The sequence below is a fragment of the Pyxicephalus adspersus genome, chromosome 1 (assembly GCF_032062135.1).
Source record: "Pyxicephalus adspersus chromosome 1, UCB_Pads_2.0, whole genome shotgun sequence".
In the NCBI taxonomy this organism is placed as follows: Eukaryota; Metazoa; Chordata; class Amphibia; order Anura; family Pyxicephalidae; genus Pyxicephalus; species Pyxicephalus adspersus.
The window spans coordinates 70,364,529-70,385,796 of record NC_092858.1 but is presented as its reverse complement, the minus strand read 5'-3'; the positions used below and the strand labels follow the sequence as shown (position 1 = coordinate 70,385,796).

At 35.5% G+C, this 21,268-nt stretch overlaps 2 protein-coding genes across 3 annotated transcripts in view; one reads left to right on the top strand and one right to left on the bottom strand.

The window, feature by feature from the left end:
* Positions 1-1,535, bottom strand: part of MFSD9 (major facilitator superfamily domain containing 9) — an 11,984-nt gene extending 10,449 nt beyond the window's left edge. Inside the window, exon 1 of the mRNA XM_072413652.1 lies at positions 1,397-1,535. Coding sequence (XP_072269753.1) covers positions 1,397-1,489 — 93 coding nt within the window. The 5' untranslated portion in view covers positions 1,490-1,535. The remainder of the gene's footprint in view (positions 1-1,396) is intronic.
* TMEM182 (transmembrane protein 182) lies at positions 1,491-19,822 on the top strand. Of its 2 annotated transcripts, none has more exons than XM_072413670.1 (5): positions 1,491-1,688; positions 5,609-5,711; positions 7,937-8,035; positions 9,217-9,354; positions 14,880-19,822. In XM_072413670.1, the coding sequence occupies exons 1-5, from the start codon at positions 1,638-1,640 to the stop codon at positions 15,101-15,103; spliced, it is 615 nt and encodes a 204-aa protein (XP_072269771.1). In that variant the 5' UTR covers positions 1,491-1,637; the 3' UTR covers positions 15,104-19,822. The 2 variants fall into 2 exon arrangements, with proteins under 2 accessions (XP_072269771.1, XP_072269764.1); XM_072413663.1 differs by lacking the exon at positions 1,491-1,688 and adding an exon at positions 4,866-5,443.
* Positions 19,823-21,268: the final 1,446 nt, after the last annotated feature.

The following is a 21,268-nucleotide window of genomic DNA, read 5'->3' as shown; positions in this document are numbered from 1 at the left end:
GTGAAGACGACCCAGATTGTGAATCACACTGGTGTTCATTTCCTGCTCCCCTGCTGTACGCTGTGGTTCTTACTGCTGACAACTACATCACTACAGGGCAGGTTGAATGGTGGACTGAACCACTAACTGCAGCAGGGGACCAGAAATTGGTCTGTCCCAGAAGTGTTGGATTCTGCACGATCATCAGATGGAGATTATACCATACTACTGGGAGTGTTTTTTTATGTTAGACACCTATAACATTGATGTATTTAAGCAAGAAAATGGCTTTAAAGCACAGCTCTATCCAAAACCTTACCACATCAGGCTTTACTACATTCTGTATCTCCATAGGGCAGTATATATACTCACTTTTTCAGGTTACACAAGTGTTCAAATGCTGTCACTTAGCTGCACCGCAGTTGTAGCACATCAAGCATTTAAATACTTATCACGCCCCAAAGTAAGCCTGCCATCCCGAAGGGTAGAACAAGAGTGCAGCAGGGTAAATGCTGCCATGTGGGATATGTAATCAGCACACATTTCCAAACTTTGCTTTGGTTCCATTCCCAATAGCACTGTGGGAGCTTATTATGTTAGCAAGTACACAATGAGCTGCCTCTGCCTGCTGTATACATAAACAACAGGCTGTATGCTGTGCAGATTTATTCTTGGTTTCATTTATTAGAATGGTAAAAAAAAAATCAAATTTACCATTCAAAATACACATTTTTGTAAACTAAATGGCCCTCAAACCGAGTTTAATGTGAATTATGGGGTGTTACGTACTCAGGGAAGAGGCAGTGTGTCACCACGCAGGCTGCACAGGGAAGTATATTGTGTATAATGAAAACCGATCATATGTTTGGGGATGAATTACTTGTAGTGTGTGGGTGTCTTTAGCAGGTGGACATTGTATTTTCTGAAGGGTTCCCTCTTCCTTGGTGCTGATAATCAGGGGAGGAGGAACCAGCTGCTTATAAAATTGATGTGGAGGGGGCATTTGGGTAATTCCAGACCATCTACACAAATTACTAACACATTAATTGTATTTTGTAACGGACATCAAATTCTTGCAAGGTTTGCAACAAAATTTATATATATATATATATATATATATATATATATATTTAACACCATACACACACAATTCACAACAAAATATTTCTGGTAATTCTAACAATAACTTCCATAATAATAATTCTTTAGATGACCATACAGTATTTAGGATCTGGTAGTATGATCTGTTTTATATTGGCCAATAAAAGTAATATGCAGACACATACTCTGTAATAAATCTGGCAGCCCCTATATATCTGATGGTGGCTCTTTAGTAGATTGTATAATATATAATTAGATAGGATACCATGTCCCTGGATTAGTATTGGCAGTGTAACACATGGCATCCCCCACTTACCAAGAAGCCCACCACGTGCAAATACTTCTGTAGGCTCCGCCCATTCGGCGTACTCGTTGGTTCGGCAGCCCCCATTCCCCCGGCAGCCCCCATTCTCCATCATCTATTCACAGCACCCCCAACGCAGTATATATTGCTCAGTTGCCGCAAACCCGGAAACTTCCGAGTACCTCGGCGGAAATAGCCGAACGGTATGGCGCTTGCGCACTGGCTGCTGCAGAGTCTTAGAAGGTGACGTGCAATGCCAGGATCAGAACGGTGTGGACGTGGAGAGACCAGGAAATGCGCACAGGTGTCTTGTTCTATCAAAATAAGCTGCCCATGAAAAAAAATCCACCTGAGGGGCGTGTATAAATGGGCGTGTATAATGACGTCATCAGTAGTGGAGTTTGATAGCTTGTGTGCGGAATGCTGCCTGTCATATTCTGCTGCCTTACTTCTGTCTGTTTACAACCCTTCTTACCTCCTAAACATTATGTCATAAAAACTTGAAATGTTTAGGGTACACTGGGGATCCTGGTAGCTAGTAATACGATATGGGGGTCATATTTTAAAAACGTGCAAAAATTGAACATTGGGGTTCCTGTTTTAAAAGCAAGTGCGCCTAAAAGCCGAAAATTAAAAACGCAAATTGGGGACCACCCAGGCCACTTACATAGCAAGGGGCATTGTGGCGTGCCCCAAATTTACACCTACCTGTCACAAAACTTTAACTGTCGTACAATACTACCCTGTCCATTTTCCTATTTTGATCCCCAATGAGATGTACGAAACCAAAAATGTAGGTGCAAGTGGGGGACACCTGTAGCTAACACTCCCTAAAATTTCATCACTATGGTATCATCAGAACATAAAAACTCGGTGCCCACCAAACTCAGTGCCCTGTTAAACATTAGTGGTCGCTTCAACGCCTGGACACCAATGTCTCTGGAATGGGGTAGTGCAGGTAAAGGAAATTAAAGGTGCAAGGTGCAAGTGGGGTACACCTGCGGATAACATCCCCTAAAATGTTATCGCTAAAACATCGCCAAAACATAAAAAAACACACATATATATATATATATATATATTCCCTTCCTGCAGGTGGCAATCCATTCTTCCAGTACTAAGTGGCGTTCATGTAATAACATGAGATCTGCACAGTTCTGTCCTGCATACTGTGATCTCAAGCTGTGTGACAACACTCTCCCTAGTTCTAGCATCCCAAGTCTTATCATAGCAGAGTTTAGCAAAAAACTGGGAGGGCTGGCAGTGGATTAGCTTGTGGGTAAAATGGATCTTCCATGATAAATGAGAAGTTCCTTCCTCCTGTCACCCCCTCCAACAAAATGACTGCTAAAAGTAATTCATAAACAAACTATTCTCCCAAAAAAGGAAAAGAACTCAGCTCTGACTTCTGATGTGTGGCATTGGCAAGCAGCACCATTGACTAGTGTATTATGGAGGGTGCATCTTTTTGGAGATCTGGATTGCTGTGTCCTGTGTGCAGCAGTGGTCTGGATTTCTGGTGTGTTGGGGTTCTGAGATTTTAGCAAAGGCAGTAACACACTAGTGTGTTAACAAAATAAGAAAAGACCAATATAGCCACCCAGACTGCATCACAGTGCATACTGAACTGTATACCTTATACTGCACTGTATGGCTCATTAGGAAGGATTTGCTTTTGCATGTGTTTAGCACTGGGGCTTTGTTCCTTAGTAACAAAAGTAAAAACAAAAATACATACACAGCTGTGTTCCCTCCCCGACTCCCCATACACACACATTAAGCTGCATGCACATTTTTTGCATTGTGTTGTGGTGCAGTTCTGCACATGCATTAAGGTACATTGTGGTATTGTGGTACATGTTGCTGTGTAGTTACCATTGATCACACTGCTGTGCTTTGCCACAGTGACCACATAGTCATGCAGTACATAAGTGTGAATATTTCATAGGGCTCATTTAGGTTAGCAGACTTATGATTGACAGATTATGGTAACTTCCATTTCTGACCTGGTTCTGCCACATACAGATTGTCTGATCCTCTGCCTTTAATACTTTCCTAATCACTGACCCAGAATGAGTATACAGTTCTGATGTTCAGCTAATGCTCACACACTTATCTGTATGCTTGTTTCAGATGTGAAAACTACTGACACCAAAATATGTGTAATATGCTTCTGGAACTTCCTTTAAGTTCCAGAAGCATATTACTAAGGTACTCCTGTGAAAATGATAGAAGTTTGAATTTTCCTTACTTGTGGTCTATTTATAAGGCAGTAAATGTGACAGACAGCTATTTTCTCTGGTGAAAAATGTGACTGCTATTTAAAACACGTGCATGTGGAAGATTCTTCACCAGAGAAATATGCTGACTGTCAGGTTCACCGCTTTATATATAGACCCTAAGTGTCAAAGACACAAAGTGGAAATTGAAAGACATATATTTATTTATATTTAATAATAAATTCCAACTCATGCATTTTAAAAGGAGGATCAGGGCTTTAACCTACCTGGCGGTATTCCCGAGTGTGGCTCGGGGTAATTTTTCAGTACCAAGAGCGGTAACCCTGAGCCACACTGGGGGTGGAATTGCCATGGAGTTTTTAAGTCTTACCTGGTCCCCACCTTCCGCGGCGTCCTTTAGCTTTGCCTGCTGTGTCCTCCAGAGATGCCTGGCATCTGCTTCCCCTGGAGATGCCGGCTGGGCATCGTCAAGCTACACAGATGTTGTGAATGCGAGGCCAGGGGCCGGGCCGGGCAGTGTGAGGCTGGAGGGCAGGACCAGGTGGGAAATTTAAAGATGACCTAAGTCATTTTTACTTCTATTCACGCCTGTAAAAAAAGACATACTTACCTTCCAGCAGACTGAAAATGTGTAATTTTGTAATGCAAGTATTTACCCATCAGATGAATCAAATATTTGCTCTCCCTGCTGCATGTGGCTCTATAATGCTTTAGTATAGTACAAGTAAGTTGGTGGGGCATGCATAGGATGCATACAGGTGCTGGGAAGCGGAGTGGTGGTGGTTTTCCAATACAGTGGTCATGGTAAAGTTAAAAGTTTATTACCTGTAATTTACAGGTCACCTTTAGGGTAAAAGAGAAACCAATAACCTATTCTATTGCATATATGCAAACTCTGCATAAAAAAAAACTTTTTAAAGCCTATCTCATGAAAAAAATAATATATATTTCTGCTTACATGGAATCACCTCTTTAGTGTTACATTGTTGAAGAATTGTTATGTGCAATTTATGTGCAATTTGGTTGATGCAATCCAGCAGCAACCAGGATCCAGCAGTGTACTTGTTAGTAAAATACACTATAGCTATTATTAAATAGATAACTCCTTTTATATGCAAAAAGTCAGGTTTATTTTTATACACCTACTGGTATTTTATCTTGGTCAATCCTTTTTAATCAACCAATGATCTAATTTCCCTTATTTCATGTATGTATATAGGTGATCTATTGAAATGCTTACATCTCCTGAACTTTCCAAAACCATATGAAGTTATGTTTTAGTTAACCACACATACATCAGATAAACACATTTGTTTTCATACATTGCAGATCCTGTAGCTATTTATGTTGGTATATCTGGCAATGAAAATATTGTAGAGTGTTGTACCCTGATAACAGATCATTTTCAAGTTGTTTCTTGTACAATGCAGCAGGCCCTACCAATAAGTGATGTGTAACTATCCCTGACTCCACAAAAAGGTCAGTTATTTTTGACTGGACACTCCCTAGCACAGAACATAGCAGAGCTGCTTAATCAAAATCCTGAAATAGAAGCCCCTACCCATCTTTTAGTCTTTTAGTTAGCTGGCTTTACACTGCTAGAGAACATATTCCTGATCGGACAAGAGGAAAATCTGATCTGTATCTTGGATTTATTTTTGTCACACCTTCGTGATCGATGATGAAGTTAAGCATTGGGATATTTTTTGGTGGTTTTTTTGGTGCCCTTGGAATTTTAGTGTTTTTGGTAGCATTTGGATCAGACTACTGGCTTCTTGCCAAAGAAGTTGAGAAATGCTCAGGAAAGGAAGGGCTTGAGGTTAGTGTTACTGTTTTGTGTTTTGTTTGGTATTTTTTAGCAGTGCCTGCTCCTGCTGATAACCCTTTAATATGAAAGGCAATTGCCCCATAAGTTAATTGCTACATTTGATATGTATGACTATGCAAGGAACTTATTACATTTAATATTGTGCATTTTTTTTAGGGCGCTGACCCAGTCCTTTTGCACCATGAAGGCTTCTTTTGGAGATGCTGGTTTGCAGTCGATGTAGCACCAGAGAACAACAGCATGGCACCTTTTTGGATTAGTAAGATATTGTTTATTTTTGATGATAGACTGTTCTGCAAACATATTAAAATGTGTTGAATTTGTATTTTACTGTATTTTGCAGTTTCTATATTTTCAAATGTAATGATAAGCAAATGCAGGCAATTTGATATTGTTGTTTATTTAAACTGATATAGAACAGTTACCACAATATTCCATATAAAAAAACTCACTGAGAACTGAAGTACATTTCTATTATTGGGATATCTGTATTATAAAATGTATATTGAAGTGTTTAATTTAATATTTGTATTGATAATGTAAGCTAATTGTTTCACTTTAAAGTTTTGCAATTGTACAATGCAGTTAGTCCCCTTGTTCCCCTACCTGTCGCTTGAAACCAAGGGCAAACTTCTGTAGAACTGGAAGCTCATTCATCAATAATTTCTTAGTACTTGGATGGCTTATAAAGAGTGCTGCAGATCTAGGTCATTGAATCTCCAGGGCTCTCCAGCATTAGCTGACAATGGATTCAGAGAAAGGGGTGGTTTGGGAGCGGACAGCATCATTGTGTTGGATGCCTAAAGTACAGTCTCTCTAAAGGTGAAGAACTTCTTTCAAGGGCTTTTTAGAACATGTGAGAATGGACCTTGCTTCTGATCTAGTTGTGTTTCTTCAGAAATCAGTCCTCCTTTACTTTGTTGGTACCAGAAACCACAGTTTCAAAACCAGGAGATCAGCTACAAAATGTTACTCTGCAGTGCTACTTGATTGCTTATCTGTTTTTTCTCATAGACACCCATTCAGCTTTGCCTATCAACACATCTTGTTCATATCATGTTCAGGCACAGTGGGTTCAAAAAATTGCAGATTTATATTTAGCATATTGATAGATATCCACTTTTATGTTCTTTAAGGACAGCAATACATATGCAAGGTACTTACAGATATTCAGATGTTTAAGAAGCCAGTCTAGCCTTCATCAATGACTTAAGGAGTTGGCCTATTTAATAAAGAATGTGGACCTGTGTTTGTCAGTTTTCTAAGATATCCATATCCTCTCTCTTGCAAAAAAAGAGAAAGGACACCATACACAGGAGCTTCTAATCATCCATTAAAGGACAGGTATATTGTATTACTAAGTAATATTTCACCAAAAATGCCAACCTAATGTTAAAGTGGTTGTTCTTACAGAATAGCAATCACTGCAATAAACAACAAGAAATCAGCCAAAGGGACCCAACCTTTATGATGGCAGTTCAGCCATTGGCAAGGATCTCTTGCAGGGTTTTTCTGTCCACACCCAGATGACAGCATTGCTGTACTGAGATTGTGGGCTGTAAATATACAATTCAGCTTATAAATACCTTAAATGTGACCTCATACATAGGTTTGTGATATCCCATGCTTATATCCTGCTACATTACAGTGCATTCTTTTTTTTGTTTTTCTATGTAATATCAGTGTTAAAAAAACGCTATCATTCCTGGAAAGGAAACTTGATAAATGGAAAATTCAGGGAGTGGGCAGAATAACTGAAATACCACATGGAAAGTAGTTTAAAGTTGAAATTCAGGCCAATAGCTAAATACTTAGGTAAAATAAACATTAATTGCCAAAGCAATCTGTAAATCAGTTTAGCTCTCCTCGCCATCAAGGCACCCCTGTCAGTCTGCAGCCAGTGACTAAACTAGAAAAATTTAAAAGCAAACTGATCAATCATATTTAAATGTTCTTCCTGCAATTCACTTGCAGTCCTATTCAGTTGATTTACATTAAGCTTGTGATTTTAAATATCAATTTTAACATGTATTAAGAACAAAGATGTAATGCACTGCAGCCTACCATTCTATATTTATGGTAGCTGCATTCTTTTTTTCAGGTCTATATTGCTTTATGATTCTGCTAGTTACACACTTCTTGTTTTGGGGTGACTATACTCACCGACTGTACTATATTAATTGAGGTGAACTGTTTTACTATAGACTACAGATTATGGCATCATTTTAATAACAATGGGGGGAAGGCTGTTATGTAGTTCACAGAAGAAAACTGGGGGATCATAATACAACTTGAATACTACTTGACTTTTTAATACAAAATAGTGCACCAGGAATTTTAATGTACTTGTATAATTTTTAAAGAGACAAACAAATATGTGCATACATTTGGAGGTTCATGTGAACGTACTGTATATATAATGTATGTTTAATTCATTTTTTGTTTCTTGGAAATGATTTTGATTTTCCTATATTATTTTTACAGCCAATCAAGCCCCAACAAAGAACTGCACTCATGCTTACCTGTCCCCATTTCCAAGGAGTAGAGATCATAGTAATTCTACAGCTTACCATTCAGCAGTAGGTATGTATTGCTTTCTTGAATCCTTTGTCCATTTTCATTTGTATAATCAAAAAGCAAGAAAGAGAAAGCAGGGTTTTTTTTTTTTTTGCGGCAAATACATTATATTTAGCCTAATACAGAAGAACAAACTTAAGTCTGTGCAGAGCGTGCAGCTAGCTGGATTGTGTCTCCCATAACTTCAATGGGATTAGACACTCACAATTTTTCAAAACTTTTCATTGTCATACATTATTTTTGGATGAAAGTTTATTCTTCTGTATTAAGCTAAATATATTGTATTTGCGGCCTGTTTTCTCTTTTTTGCTATTTGATTATCCTATTACAAGGGGGGCGGCTAACCCTATTTGACACTGAAAGTGAAATAAGCAATTTTTTTCTCATTACATTCTCACTTGTACCAAGTATACCAATATGTTCTTCCCTGATCAAACACTGTATAGAGACTATTTACTCAATAATCCCAAAGGTCTTTAGCAGGTGCACTAAGATTGTCTGCTTCTTTTTGCACAGTACTGTTAGCTGGTACTCCCTTGTTGGCCCTACATATGAATATGAGACAGCTCATACAGCCCTCCAAACCTTCCACAATACAGTTCATCAAGCCTGAATGAACTGGACCAAACACTGTTATATGGAGAATTATGGAAGAGATCCATGCCAGGTTTGCTGGATCACCCAGGTTCCCTAGTGAAAGTGTATCCTCTCTAGCCTTGGAGAGCTTTAATAAATCAGGCCCAGTGTATATTTTTTTTTTAGGTGACTATTTTTATTATTCAGAAAACTAAGTATAAAAACAAATGTTAGTATTTAACAAGATGTATAATGTCTGTAATCCATAAATGAAATACCATTTAGGACAGTTTAGTTCAAAGTGGTTATATTCAAAATACATATTACTTATACATAGAGTATTACATTTTAACAGAAAAACTAAATATTTAAACCCTGGAGGTGCGGAACAAAAGTAGTCTTAAAGGCGTCATATGTTCCTCGTTGCTCCACATTGATTAAATATTTGGTCAGTAACATGAAAAGGGATTGTTGAAATCCAAATATGTTTTAGACATTCTGGTTATGGTTTTGTACATGGAATACTAATGAATATAATATTATATGGATACAGATGTTTTGCTGTATTTATAAACATAACTAAAACCTTGTGTTTCTCTTTTGTATTTTAGTATATCGTGGATTTTGGAACATATTTATGCTTCTTGGCGTAGTGACTGTTGTTGCAGGAGGCTTCCTCATTATATGTGCTGGTCCCTTTACAAACCACAGGCTCTATAAAGCAGGAGGGGGTCTTTTTATCACTTCTGGTAAGAAGAGGGTATTGTTATATGTTTGCAGATGAATTTTTAAGGTCACTTTATTTTTTTTGTTAAATTTTATTTTTTGTAGTTTACAAATTGCTCCTTGTGTATGCGTAAAGCTGATTTTTTTGTTCAACATGGAATCCTAAAATGGGTGCATGGCTAAACAATGGCTTTGTGTAAGCTTACAAAGAAATGAAGTTCCATCACAAAAACTGATCTTTTGTTTCTAAGGTGCAGCAGTTTTCCTTCTCATGACGTTATACAGTATGTAAAGTTTTGTACTGTACTGGATTTAATTTTATGAAACAAAAGACCTATATACATATCTAACAAGAGAACCTAAACACTGCCTGCCATACACGATCCCCTCTGACTTGTTTCATATTTTTTGGAGTGGGGACAGAAAGCTGACACACAGTGATATAAATGAGAGACAAGTTAATGAACTGCTATTCCTACTGATGGAAGGTAGGAACCTCCATTTAAACAGGTGTTCCTTTGTTATACAAAGGTACAATGTTATATTATTTTTCTGATGTGTATTGTTACTTGTTATATTTTGGTAAACATTAAAATATCAAATATCAGAGAGGACTTTCTGTATTTTGACAAACATTTTCACACATTTTAACCTAGTTATATTTAACTTTGATGACATTGGATTTTAGTTGGAACTTCTTCCAACTATAGAGACTGCTGGGCTAATATATATGTAGAAATATTTATAAATGCATTGTGTGATTTATGTATGTATAGCAACAAATACTTCATGAATATCGAGTATTACAAAGGTGTGATATGTAACATTACTAAGCAAGGAACATCTTCACCCCTGTTACATTAATTATTTTGGACTATCACCTATGTGGTACTACGTAATACATAATAATATACTCACTTTGGTGAGGTTTTATAATTATATATTTAGCAGCAGCATTATTATAGTTTATGCAAGATGTAGCATAGCATTTTGAGTTTAGAAATATTTTACCAGTGATTGATTTTCTATATTCCCAACTATCACACATGTACTTAAAGGACAGTTAAGCCCATAAATCAAAGCAGTACAAAAAACAATATTGTGGAGCAGTTACTATAATGTCTACACTTTTCTTGTCATGAATATTGTATTTTCCATTTGGAATAAAGATGTTGTGACAAACACCCCCAGAGAGCCCAGGATATTGAGGTAGCTTGTAAAAAGGCTCTATGGTGATGGGGAGATGTGAAAGAATGTGCTCATTCTTGTCTGTTAGCAGCCTGTGGAGTGTGTGTATACCTAGAGAAATTATTTTACAGCTAAAATACACATCTGAGCTTCCAGGACACCTGTGTTATCACTGTAGAATTTTAATAGACATACCCCCATAATGAGAAAAGCTAGGGTTGGTGTAAAGGGTTAATTTAAAGTGGGAGCATCTCCCTAAAAACTGTACATGGTGGTAGGTGCTCATGAAAGTTGGCATCTCAGAATGCCTACAGATATAAAAGGAATTTACTAGAGCCAGCTGGTTAGATTTTGATTGTAAAACTATTGTTTGGCTATAAGTGATCCCCTTTAAGGGGTACTGGTTTATTCCCTGCTTGAGGAAAGGCAATTCTGCAGATTGTTACTTCTCTATAGGCACAGACCTGAATGTTTGTGTGTTGTTTTTTATATAAAAGATTGTTTGAGGAGTCAGATCATACATGAATGGATGGCAGAATACTGAATCGTGTACACCTTACTTTCCTGTATTGAGGTATCCTGAAGATATGTGCATATGACTTCCATTCCAGGGATCCTATAGAAAAGAACCATAGACATTCACACCCTGTTTTCTCTCTGCCATGTTTGAGATCATATAACAATAGACTATGTTTTCTAGCACTCACTATATTAATATAACATGAGCTCAAGTTTAATGAAGCTATGAGAACTATTACTTACATAACAATGAATGTTTTTGTGCAAAGCAGCTTATGTGTTAGGTTTATTGGCTCTTCATTTGATTGGGAAGAGGTCTGTTTGTTTTGGTTTGCCCTTGACACTGCACAGTTCTGTACACAACTAAACACAAGTGAGAGCAGCATTATGTTGTATACATCTTTGAAAAAAAATTGAAATGTGGCCAAATTGTCCTTTACTTTGCATTTCTCTTCTTCGTAGCTGCTTTAATTACTTACTGAAGTGAAATGTTAACATGTGTAAAGCACTCAGCCAACAACCTTGTACACATTACTTCAACCCTGCTTTATAAACATAAACCAGAGCATATTGAGTGGCAGCTGTATAAGTTCAATTGGCAGAGAGTGAAGTTTTCTGTTGTGCCTAGCCCACTCTGTTGCAGGAAGCAGAGTGTAATCGATCTATTTTCTGGCTAAAAATTGAAATAGCAAATAAATGAGGTATACTGGATGAGAATGAAGTAACAAAAGGTGACATGGGAAAATGGACAAAGTAAAAGAAGCTGAAAAGGATATTTTCCCTTTAACTTTTCCAATAGAAAACACATTTCATTTAAGATGAGAGATGTAAGAACTGGGATCTGTCAACATCTCTAAACCACTTGGTGTATAGTTAGTGAGAAGTTTCCAAATAAAAAAAAAAAAAAAGCAATAAGGTTATGGACTAAATGGGTCTGATTTTTGAAAGTTGTCTAAGAATAGAGAGAACAGACTATCATGAGAAAACCTAGGTGATCCAGAAAATCTGAAATAAATCTGTTTCAGGACTTAACACTTGCCAGCTAAAAGTTTTTAAGAAATCAATTTCAGGTTTGCTGGATCATCCAAGTTCGCCCATGATGGTCTATTGTCTCCAGTCTTGAAGAACTTTTATAAATCAGGTCCAATATATCTGCCTGATACATTAGTATTCATTAGCATCTTTTAAAGGTCTTTTGGTAAACACTTTGCCCTCTTTTTAATAGTACATGGAATGAACTGTCTACTACTTCCTTTCTCAATCTTTTTAACATGTGAAAACCCTTTAATTAACTTTCATGTCCCAGGGAACCCCTACTATAATTACTATATACGCAGCTCACAGTACATTAGCATGCTGGTCAGTGAGAAGAATGCTTCTTACATTGCTGGCCTTTGGGAAGAATGCCATCCTTACAAATAGCCCAAAAGATTATAAATATTACCTAAACTGACCTAAGGGGAACAAGCTGCCTGATGCTCAAGGAACACCTAAGAGCCTCAAGAAGAACCCTAGTTGGGAAATATATTATCAAAATCAAATTTTCAATCCTAGGATTAAAATTAGGCCCCAATAAATATCTGGTCTTACATGCAACCTTAATGTTTTGCTTGGCTTTTATGTTAATTTTTGTGACATTGCAAAGTATCTTTCCAGTGTCAAATATTCTTGCCCTTGAATAATGCTATTAATGAGAATAAATAATAATAATAAATGGATCAGCTGATTTTGTTGTTGTTTTTTTTTGTTTACTACCATTTGTTGGTGGAAAGTGAACATTATTAAATTTGTGGAATATTTCTACAAGTTAGCAATGTTTCTATGCATATTAGCCGCTCATAAAATATAAATGCTTTTAAAATAAGCAGTGCAGAAAGTGACACGTTGATTTAAAAACCGAAGACTTAAAGTTCACACTCATTACTTTATTAAAGTCTTTAACATTTCATGAAAGATCATTAATGAATTATCTGTTTACATCTTAGGTCTTTTTAATCAAATGTCAACATCTTTTTGGGGTCTTGGCTCATTAGACATGTTTCCACTAGCTCTGGCATGACAGGAAGAAAACCTTTTGCAGTTCACTATGTTAAATAAAGGAAAAGAAACCCACTAATTCATATGAAAAGAAATTTGCTTAAAAGCCATTCTAATTAAAGATTTCATCCCATCCAAAATTTTGCACTTCCTCTGTAATGCATGTTCAAAAACAACAGTTGATTGCTTTCTTCTAAATATCAGTTTTAATTAATAGTGATGGTATTAAACTTCAAAATATTGTATCAAAGAGTTGCTGAGTGACATATTCATATTAGTGTAATTCATACAACACATATTTGATTAAACACACATTTTGTCAGCTGGAAAAAAATATTCCTTTTTTTACTTTGACAGTCGTTTACTACAGTTTATTGCGACTCTTATATGTATATGTTCTTTTACTATCTAGAAATTAAAAAAAAGTAAATGTAGCATACTAAATGTAAACTGAGAATGTGACATCAGAAGTCTGACCTTACACTTTAGCTTGGTAAATTTACAGAATCACCATACCCATCAGTCGCTGGGTGCCAGACCAAGGGTCCTATTTTCCTGGCTACCATGTGGTATAGTTACAATAAATAAATAAAAGTTTTTCTGAATTATTTTGTATTTTAATATTTTATATGTTTCAGTGACTGTGTTTGATATTGTAAATCATTGGAGACTCTCTGTTTTCCCTGTTGGGAAAATTTATAAAATATTTCTAATGGGGGCCACGATCGGCACCTTAACTAAATCAAGAACCAAACAAAGACAAGTCAAAATGTTTGAGATTACAGTATTTGTAGAATATAAAGTGATCAAATTTCCATTTTTTTATGTTCAAGGTACCAAATGCATTTTGGTAGTAAAAACACAAGTACAAATGTCCATGCATCCAACTCCTAAGCCATGTCTTTATGAAGACCTTCTTTTTCCAGGTTCTCTGTCACCTTTTACAATGTCAGTGTACTAAAATCAACTGAATATTACATGCCGGACTCTAGCTATCTGGCTTGACAAAGGAAAACTTTACCTTTAGCTCCCTGGCTGCCTGACATGGTTGGATGGGGAAACGGCACTTGGATAAATTACCACTAATTGTTGGCTCAGAATTTTTGGTTTCTGACCCTTTGTTTCCAATTCTAATCAATTGCTGGGTGATATCAGAATTATTAGTGTTTGAATAGACTTCTTTCCATTGATATTAGCATAATCGGTCCCTTTATTGGCAGGTAAGTTCTTTAAGGTTTCTGCTTTACTTCTAATTGCAATTGCAACTAACTTTAAAGTAGATTTATAACATTATGTGTACCTGTTGGATGTTTTTCCACACTTCCTGTATCAGGTATAACAGGAAGGAGAGGTTATCATCCCAATGTTAGGGGAGATTAAACTTTTTACTGTTGTCACTTGAACAGGATGTTCAATGAGAGATTTCCCATCTCTTCTGGTGGAAAATGCCATTGATAACAGATCTCATGTGTTTCCTAACAGAAACACAGACAGCAGTGGCAGTCGTTTAAAGTTTTCCCTAAAATCTAAGTCTAAAATTACAAAAAAAGTCCTGGATGCACAGCAACTCAATGTAAACTTCTAGAAGTTAGGCTTTCAAAAAGTGAAACCTTCCCATGCCAAATCATAGATCTTTCTGATATGTTCAATTTTAACCACTCACCCCTTCCCCCATGGTTATTCCTACATAAATGTGACAGTGAGGCATGACAGTACTAGGTTTAACTAATATAGACAGTTGTATGTATTGAGTTTTGTTGATTAATGATATCTATACTAACTGAGTATGTATCTTTTTTTTCAGGTATATTTTTCACCTTTGTTGTGGTGATGCACGTCATCTGGGTACAAAGTGTATCAGATGTGAAGGGTTACCAGGATATGAGACAAGAGGATTGCCCAGGATACACAGCGGACATTCGCTATGGGTGGTCCTTTATGCTAGCTCCCTTTGGAATCTTTTTCTCACTGTTGGCAGGAATGCTCTTTCTCTTAGTAGGACATACCATTTTCTTGCACATAAAATAACATTAATTAAAACAGCTTTGAGGCTTCATCCTGAAAACTTTTCATAAGGTCTTGAATGATAATGGACACAGCAGTTAGCGTGTTGTACTTCCTAATACTTTACTTCTGGATTGACAATGTTTTATTTCTGTATCTGAGCTGCAGCATGTCATATAAATAACTTTGTTTATTATGTTACTGTAAGACCAAATGGTAGAGAAGTTAGCAATCAGAAGTTGTATTATATCTGTTATATTTTCTGTAATTTCTGAAATGTGTTTAATAGATTATTGAGTAAAGACTGAGGGTGTAATTTCATCTGCTCATGTGCTGCTTGTTCTCATCCTAAGGATCACATAAACATACTTCTTGGTGCTTAAAATAGAGTACAGTTGTTCACTTGGTTTCAGTGCCAGCAAGCGTGATTCACATGTATAGTGTTCCTCTGCCAGAATGTTTGAAGAGTTTTCTTTTTTCATGCACGCTAAGTGATATTCATCTGAAACATTAATGAAAAACCAGTATTTTATCTTCATAGGTGTTTAAATGCTATTATTTTAATATTTTTTTACTTTCAGAGTTGCTTTTTAGGACAATGTGGCCTTTGTTAGAGTTTAAGGACCTTTTTATAACTAAACATACATATATAATACAGTTTTCCAGATGCATAGCACAGGTTTTTGTAGGATTATGCTTTGTATAGCTTTAACATGTTTGCTAATAACAATATGTACCAAAAGGCAAAAAGGTATAAAGGCTAATGCTGCTATACTACTGTATTTTCCAAGGTAAATGGTAATTCTGATAGTTCACGATATTGGTAAAGTTAACCCAAAGAAAGTGTATGTTCACAGTATTTTGAGGACTTTACCATCTTTATTTAAAAAATAAATCTACCAAGCTAAACCTATCTCATTATTATTTCCAATAGAGAGGAGCTAAAAAAGGACTTTAATTTAGGAGTTTAAGATTTATTTTATGTTTTCAAAATTGCGCAAACTTTGTGTTAATACTGCACAGTAATAGCACAGCAATTATTTTAAGAGTCTATATGAATAGACCCCAAAGCTCAAAATGTCATTAGTGACTTTACAGGTGCATGGTTTGTTCCTTCTTAATGAAGGAACTGAGGGACCAAGGTGTTCCTTGGTAAATATATGTTAGCTGTAATCATGTCTTGGTGTTTTACTGATAATACAAGACAGTGGTGAGTGTTTTCTTACTAGCAAACTAAACTTTAAATATAATTCTAAAGAGTCTCCAATTTCCAACCAGGTAAATATATATGTGTGTGTGTGTGTGTGTGTGTGTGTGTGTGATAAAAGTTACGGTAGTTCACTTAAGTTTAATGGACACATGCAAAACATACTAATTCATGTTAGAACTAAATGGATTACTTATAAAAACACTTAAGTTCTATATATAAAGTGAATATCATAATAAACAGTGTTTTGTGGTACCAAACGTAAATAGTTTAAAAGAATTCAATTTCAGTAATTTTATATATAAGTCATCATAAATTAGGTTTTCATGAAAGATATCAATGCTATAGACATTACAAGCATTACCAATACATTATTAAACTTCTATTGGTTCATTACATGCAGTCATGTTCTCTAGTTCACTTTAAATGTTTTACTATTATTAGGTCAATGTAATAGAGGCTCTGAATACCTCTTTGACCAAAACCGTCAAGTGACCTCTCATTCTCTGCTGTAGTCACAATTATTTATTAAGTCTCAGACCTGTGTGGTCAGAAAACCTTATGCCCACAACCTGCATATTTCTTCACACTGGATGCTCAGTATATAGTAAATCTTGAGGATGAGAGCCAAGGAACTTGCAGTTTTTTAGACAAGATGACAATAGGGACTTTTAAATCTTTATTGTGACAGGTTGCCACTATGAAAACATTAGTTATGTATGTTGTGTAAGCAGAACTGTTCTATGTACATGGAGTACATGTTGCTGAAGTGTAAATACAACTGTTACATGCAAAGAAGATAGTAAATATTTTCTACTCCTAGATGATGGTGTTATATAGAGAAACTCTTGCCAGATTACTTTTTTCTGAAACCTACACTTCCAAAAAGTGTCAATCTCCTAGTCCCTACTGGTTTTATCCAACCCCTTGTCAATTCCCAAGCTCACTACTGTGTCCTGTGTTAGGACAAGGATTTGAGGAAAAATCAGTGGGTGCAGCTGGGGGACAAGAAATCCAAATTTTTCAGAAACTGTCAGAAGTGTCAGTTTCTAAAAAGTCTTTGGAAACAAAAAAGGTAAGTATCTTCTATCTTCTTCACAGACAATTTTAGGTAAACTTTGTTTGCTTTACACTAGGCATATGCATAAACCATATGATGGTTTATAGTGTCAAAGCAGAAATGAATATTGATTGATTTGTTAACCTAGTATTATATTTATGTATTTTTTTTGCTGTTGTGGATTCTTACAATGTAAAGTGAACTATTTACCACATTTTAAATATGTTCTGCTTAAAAGAGGGGATCCCACAGTATATATATATATATATATATATATATATATATATATATATATATATATAAATAATATATATTTATAAATATGACTTTGTGTGATTAATAAAGTTTGACTAAGAAAGGTAATAGCTAGCACACTGCAGTGTCTGCTCTTGGGCAGTTTCACATTAAGGCCTCATTTAATTAGATGATGTGCAGAAGACTTAAACATCACTTTCAATAATTGGTTAGTGCTGGCGACAAATTAGGTAATTAATCAGATGATGGTGAAAATTTGTGGTGTCAATGTGATCATCTTTTTAGCACTGCAATTTTTAAACTTACTGAAACTACATCATGTTACTGCCTAAATGTTTAACACAGAAAAATGGAATCACATCTAACTATCTGGAAAATCCCATGACAAAAAAGCCCTTGAGACACGACAGAGTTGACTTTCCAAAGGAATAGACGCAGCACATATAACAGTGAGAATCTTTAAAAATATTGGTTAAACTTTGATAAAATTTGGTAAGTTGTTTGGTAATTTTATTAACCAATGATGCACTAGTAAAAATCCATTTTAAATGTTCCTTGCACTTGACTGGTATTCAATGGGCCTGATTTATTAAAGCTCTCTAAAGCTAGAGATGAACATTCATTAGTGAGCATGGGTGTTCCAGCAAACCTGGAATGGACCTGGTCCAGGATTGAAAACATTTGCTAACAAATAGCAAATTACTTAAAAAAAATCCATTCTGGGTTTGCTGGATCACCCAGGTTCACTGATGAAAGTTTATCTTCTTCAGCCTTGCAGAGCTTTAATAAATTAGACCCAATGTGGTAACCCCTTTTACTAACATCCATATTGCAACGTGAACAGTCTCTACTCATTTTTTAAATTAATACCAATTCATATAAATAATAAGAGTTGCCACAACTCTCAGATATTTTATTTTATATTCAAGACGTATACTTTCTAGGCTCATGTATGCCTAGCATTGCTACTATGTTTTACATTAAATTGAAAGTGAACATGCGTTGTGTAGAAGGAAAGTCACTAAAAAAAACTAGTTCCTAAGGTAGCAACATTTAAACACATAAATCTGCTTATAAATTATTGCCATACACTTGGATTTAGGGTTCCAGACATCTTTCTATTTAAAAATCAGCAGTTGTGGAAAATCATTATTCAAATATTTAAAAAGTAACAGCAGAGGGAGTGTACAGCATGGTAAGAAAGTATATAAGTGTACATATTTTTTAGAAGGGCTGTTTTATAACTTACATAAAAAGGTCCATTTTTAGTTTATCCATTTAAAACAGAAGAATGAAAAAGCTAACAGTTGACATTACTAATATTAATAATATCAATAATACCATTTCATACATGTATCTTTTGTTATTAGTATTGTGGTCTCTAAAAAGTGTTTAGTTATGTAAGTATATGTTTGTTTGATACTTTATATTGGACCTTGGACATCTGGAGAACGAAATCTGCATTTTTTAATATATAAATCTTTATGCTGTGTGATGATATTTGGGTCATACGTTGAGAAATCTTTGTTTAGGATAACAGTTATTAATAACATAAAAAATATTCTATGTACCTGCTAAGCTAGAATTACATTCTCACTTTGTAAATAAAAATAAAGGTTGTAAAATGTAATTTGGCAATATGTGTAAAAAAAAAAACAAACAAACATGCTATGCTACATCATTCCAGCATGCCATTTCTTGGAACAAGACAGTCTATTGGGAAGTTTTGGACTGCATTAGTTCATGTCATGAAAGGTCTGGGAGGAACTATCTATGAATTTTAAAGAAACACTACAGCCTTGGCCATACCCAAAAGAAATTGTTCTAAAAGTCCCCAATTACAAGAAAGTGTTACCCTTGTCCACCATTGATAGCTATTTGTAAAACAAATGTGTTGATAATATAGAAATGATCATATATGAGTAAGCAGGGTGACTACTTTATGATATATTAGTCAGAAAAGGATGTGTGTGTCCTTGTATGAAATCCTGACAAACTGTTCACTTAGTAAGTCATCTTGTTCTGTATATAAAAGACACTTATATACAAAACCACTATATTAAGGTGTTGTTGCGGGGATAAACCTATATAATATTCTTTATTTAGTGATGTAATGCATAATATTGTTTTTATCATATATCTCTATGTGTTTGCAACATTTTATATTTTTGTTCTGTGTGCAGTGTTGATGTACTTTATAATAAAGGACACTCTGATTATACTTTATTGTATTTATAATTTCAAGTTTTTTCCTTGTTCTATTGGAGATAACTCATAACTTTTACAGGCTGTTATGACATATATTACATCATTAAACTAAGATCACAGCAGATGTGTGTTTTGATTTGAGAAAGTTAACCCAACACTGAATTTAAAATAGATGTAAATTATAAATGCTGGCCATTTTAGTTCGGTTTTAGTTTGTTTTAGTCAAGTTTCGTTTGTTAAAGCAGTGTGTATTATATATTGCCTTAAAATAAAATGTAATGTTACTATTCAGTGCTATTGATCTCCAGCAGCCCCTTACAATAAACTACCTTCATGTATTCCAGTGATAGCTGCATGACATTTCCAAAGGGGCAGAAGACAAGTCACCAACACTCCAAAGTACCGGATTATTGCTTTATTATATAAACACTCTCACAACACATTGAAAAGCCTGTACTTTGGAGTGCTATTGACTTTGTCTTCTGTATTCATGAATACTACATGGTGCCATTTGTGATTGTCACTTCAAGCACCTATCCTCCATCACAAGGTCTGTCTGCTGTAAGGAGTACATTCCTATCATGGTCTGTGCTTGGAATTTCTCGAGGTGGGTCTCCTGACAGTGATAATAGTGGACCATGTCTGTGTTCTGTTTGTCTTCCCCTATACCAGGAAGTTCCTGAACAATAACTTTTGTGATAGGATCACCAAGTATTATTTTAAAACAATTTAAAAAATAGGTAAATTACTTTTAAAAATTACATTAACATGTTAAATCAATTATGAGCTTTTAGTTAATGGGTTTACACAATTAGACTTTAAATGTGTTTTGTTAACTTTTTTAAATAATTGCGTAATATATATATAATATTGTTTTTACTGTAGCTGTGAATGTCACATTTATGTTACCTGGCCATTCTTTCAGTATACGCTTAACTGCTTTAGAGTGACAACACTCATACGCTGTTTTACAATCATGCTGTAGTGTTGTCTTCCTCCTGTGTACACTCTTTTTGTAGAAATACATGTTGATGACCAGCAGTATCCTCTCTGCCATGAGCAGTGCTGATAGCTGCTTTAGAGTATAAAATTGATGGGCCTGATTTGTTAAAGCTCTCCAAGGCGGGAGAGGATACACTTTCATCAGTAAACCTGGGTGATTCAGCAAACCCAGAATTTAAAAGATTTGCTAACTAATAGCAAATTACTTTTAAGAAATCCATTCCAGGTTTGCTGAATCACCCAGGTTCACAGATGAAAGTGTATCCTCTGTAGCCTTGCAGAGCTTTAATAAATCAGGCCTGATGTTACCAGCAAGCACAAAACACTGCTTCTTCTAATCCACCAACAGTCCTGGCCCTTGCAGTGCAAAGAGACACAGAAAAGGGGGGTCACATGACTTTTGTAAGGAGTTTTAGAAGTATCATTCAGTGACAGAATATTGCCAGGTTTCACATCT

What these genes read in the sequence shown, in the direction of transcription:
- TMEM182 (XM_072413663.1), top strand. Translation starts at nt 5,303, where the DNA reads ATGATGAAGTTAAGCATTGGGATATTTTTTGGTGGTTTTTTTGGTGCC. An exon ending in CAGGAAAGGAAGGGCTTGAG is followed by an intron (nt 5,444 to 5,608) that starts GTTAGTGTTACT and finishes CATTTTTTTTAG; the next exon opens with GGCGCTGACCCAGTCCTTTT. An exon ending in GGGTCTTTTTATCACTTCTG is followed by an intron (nt 9,355 to 14,879) that starts GTAAGAAGAGGG and finishes CTTTTTTTTCAG; the next exon opens with GTATATTTTTCACCTTTGTT.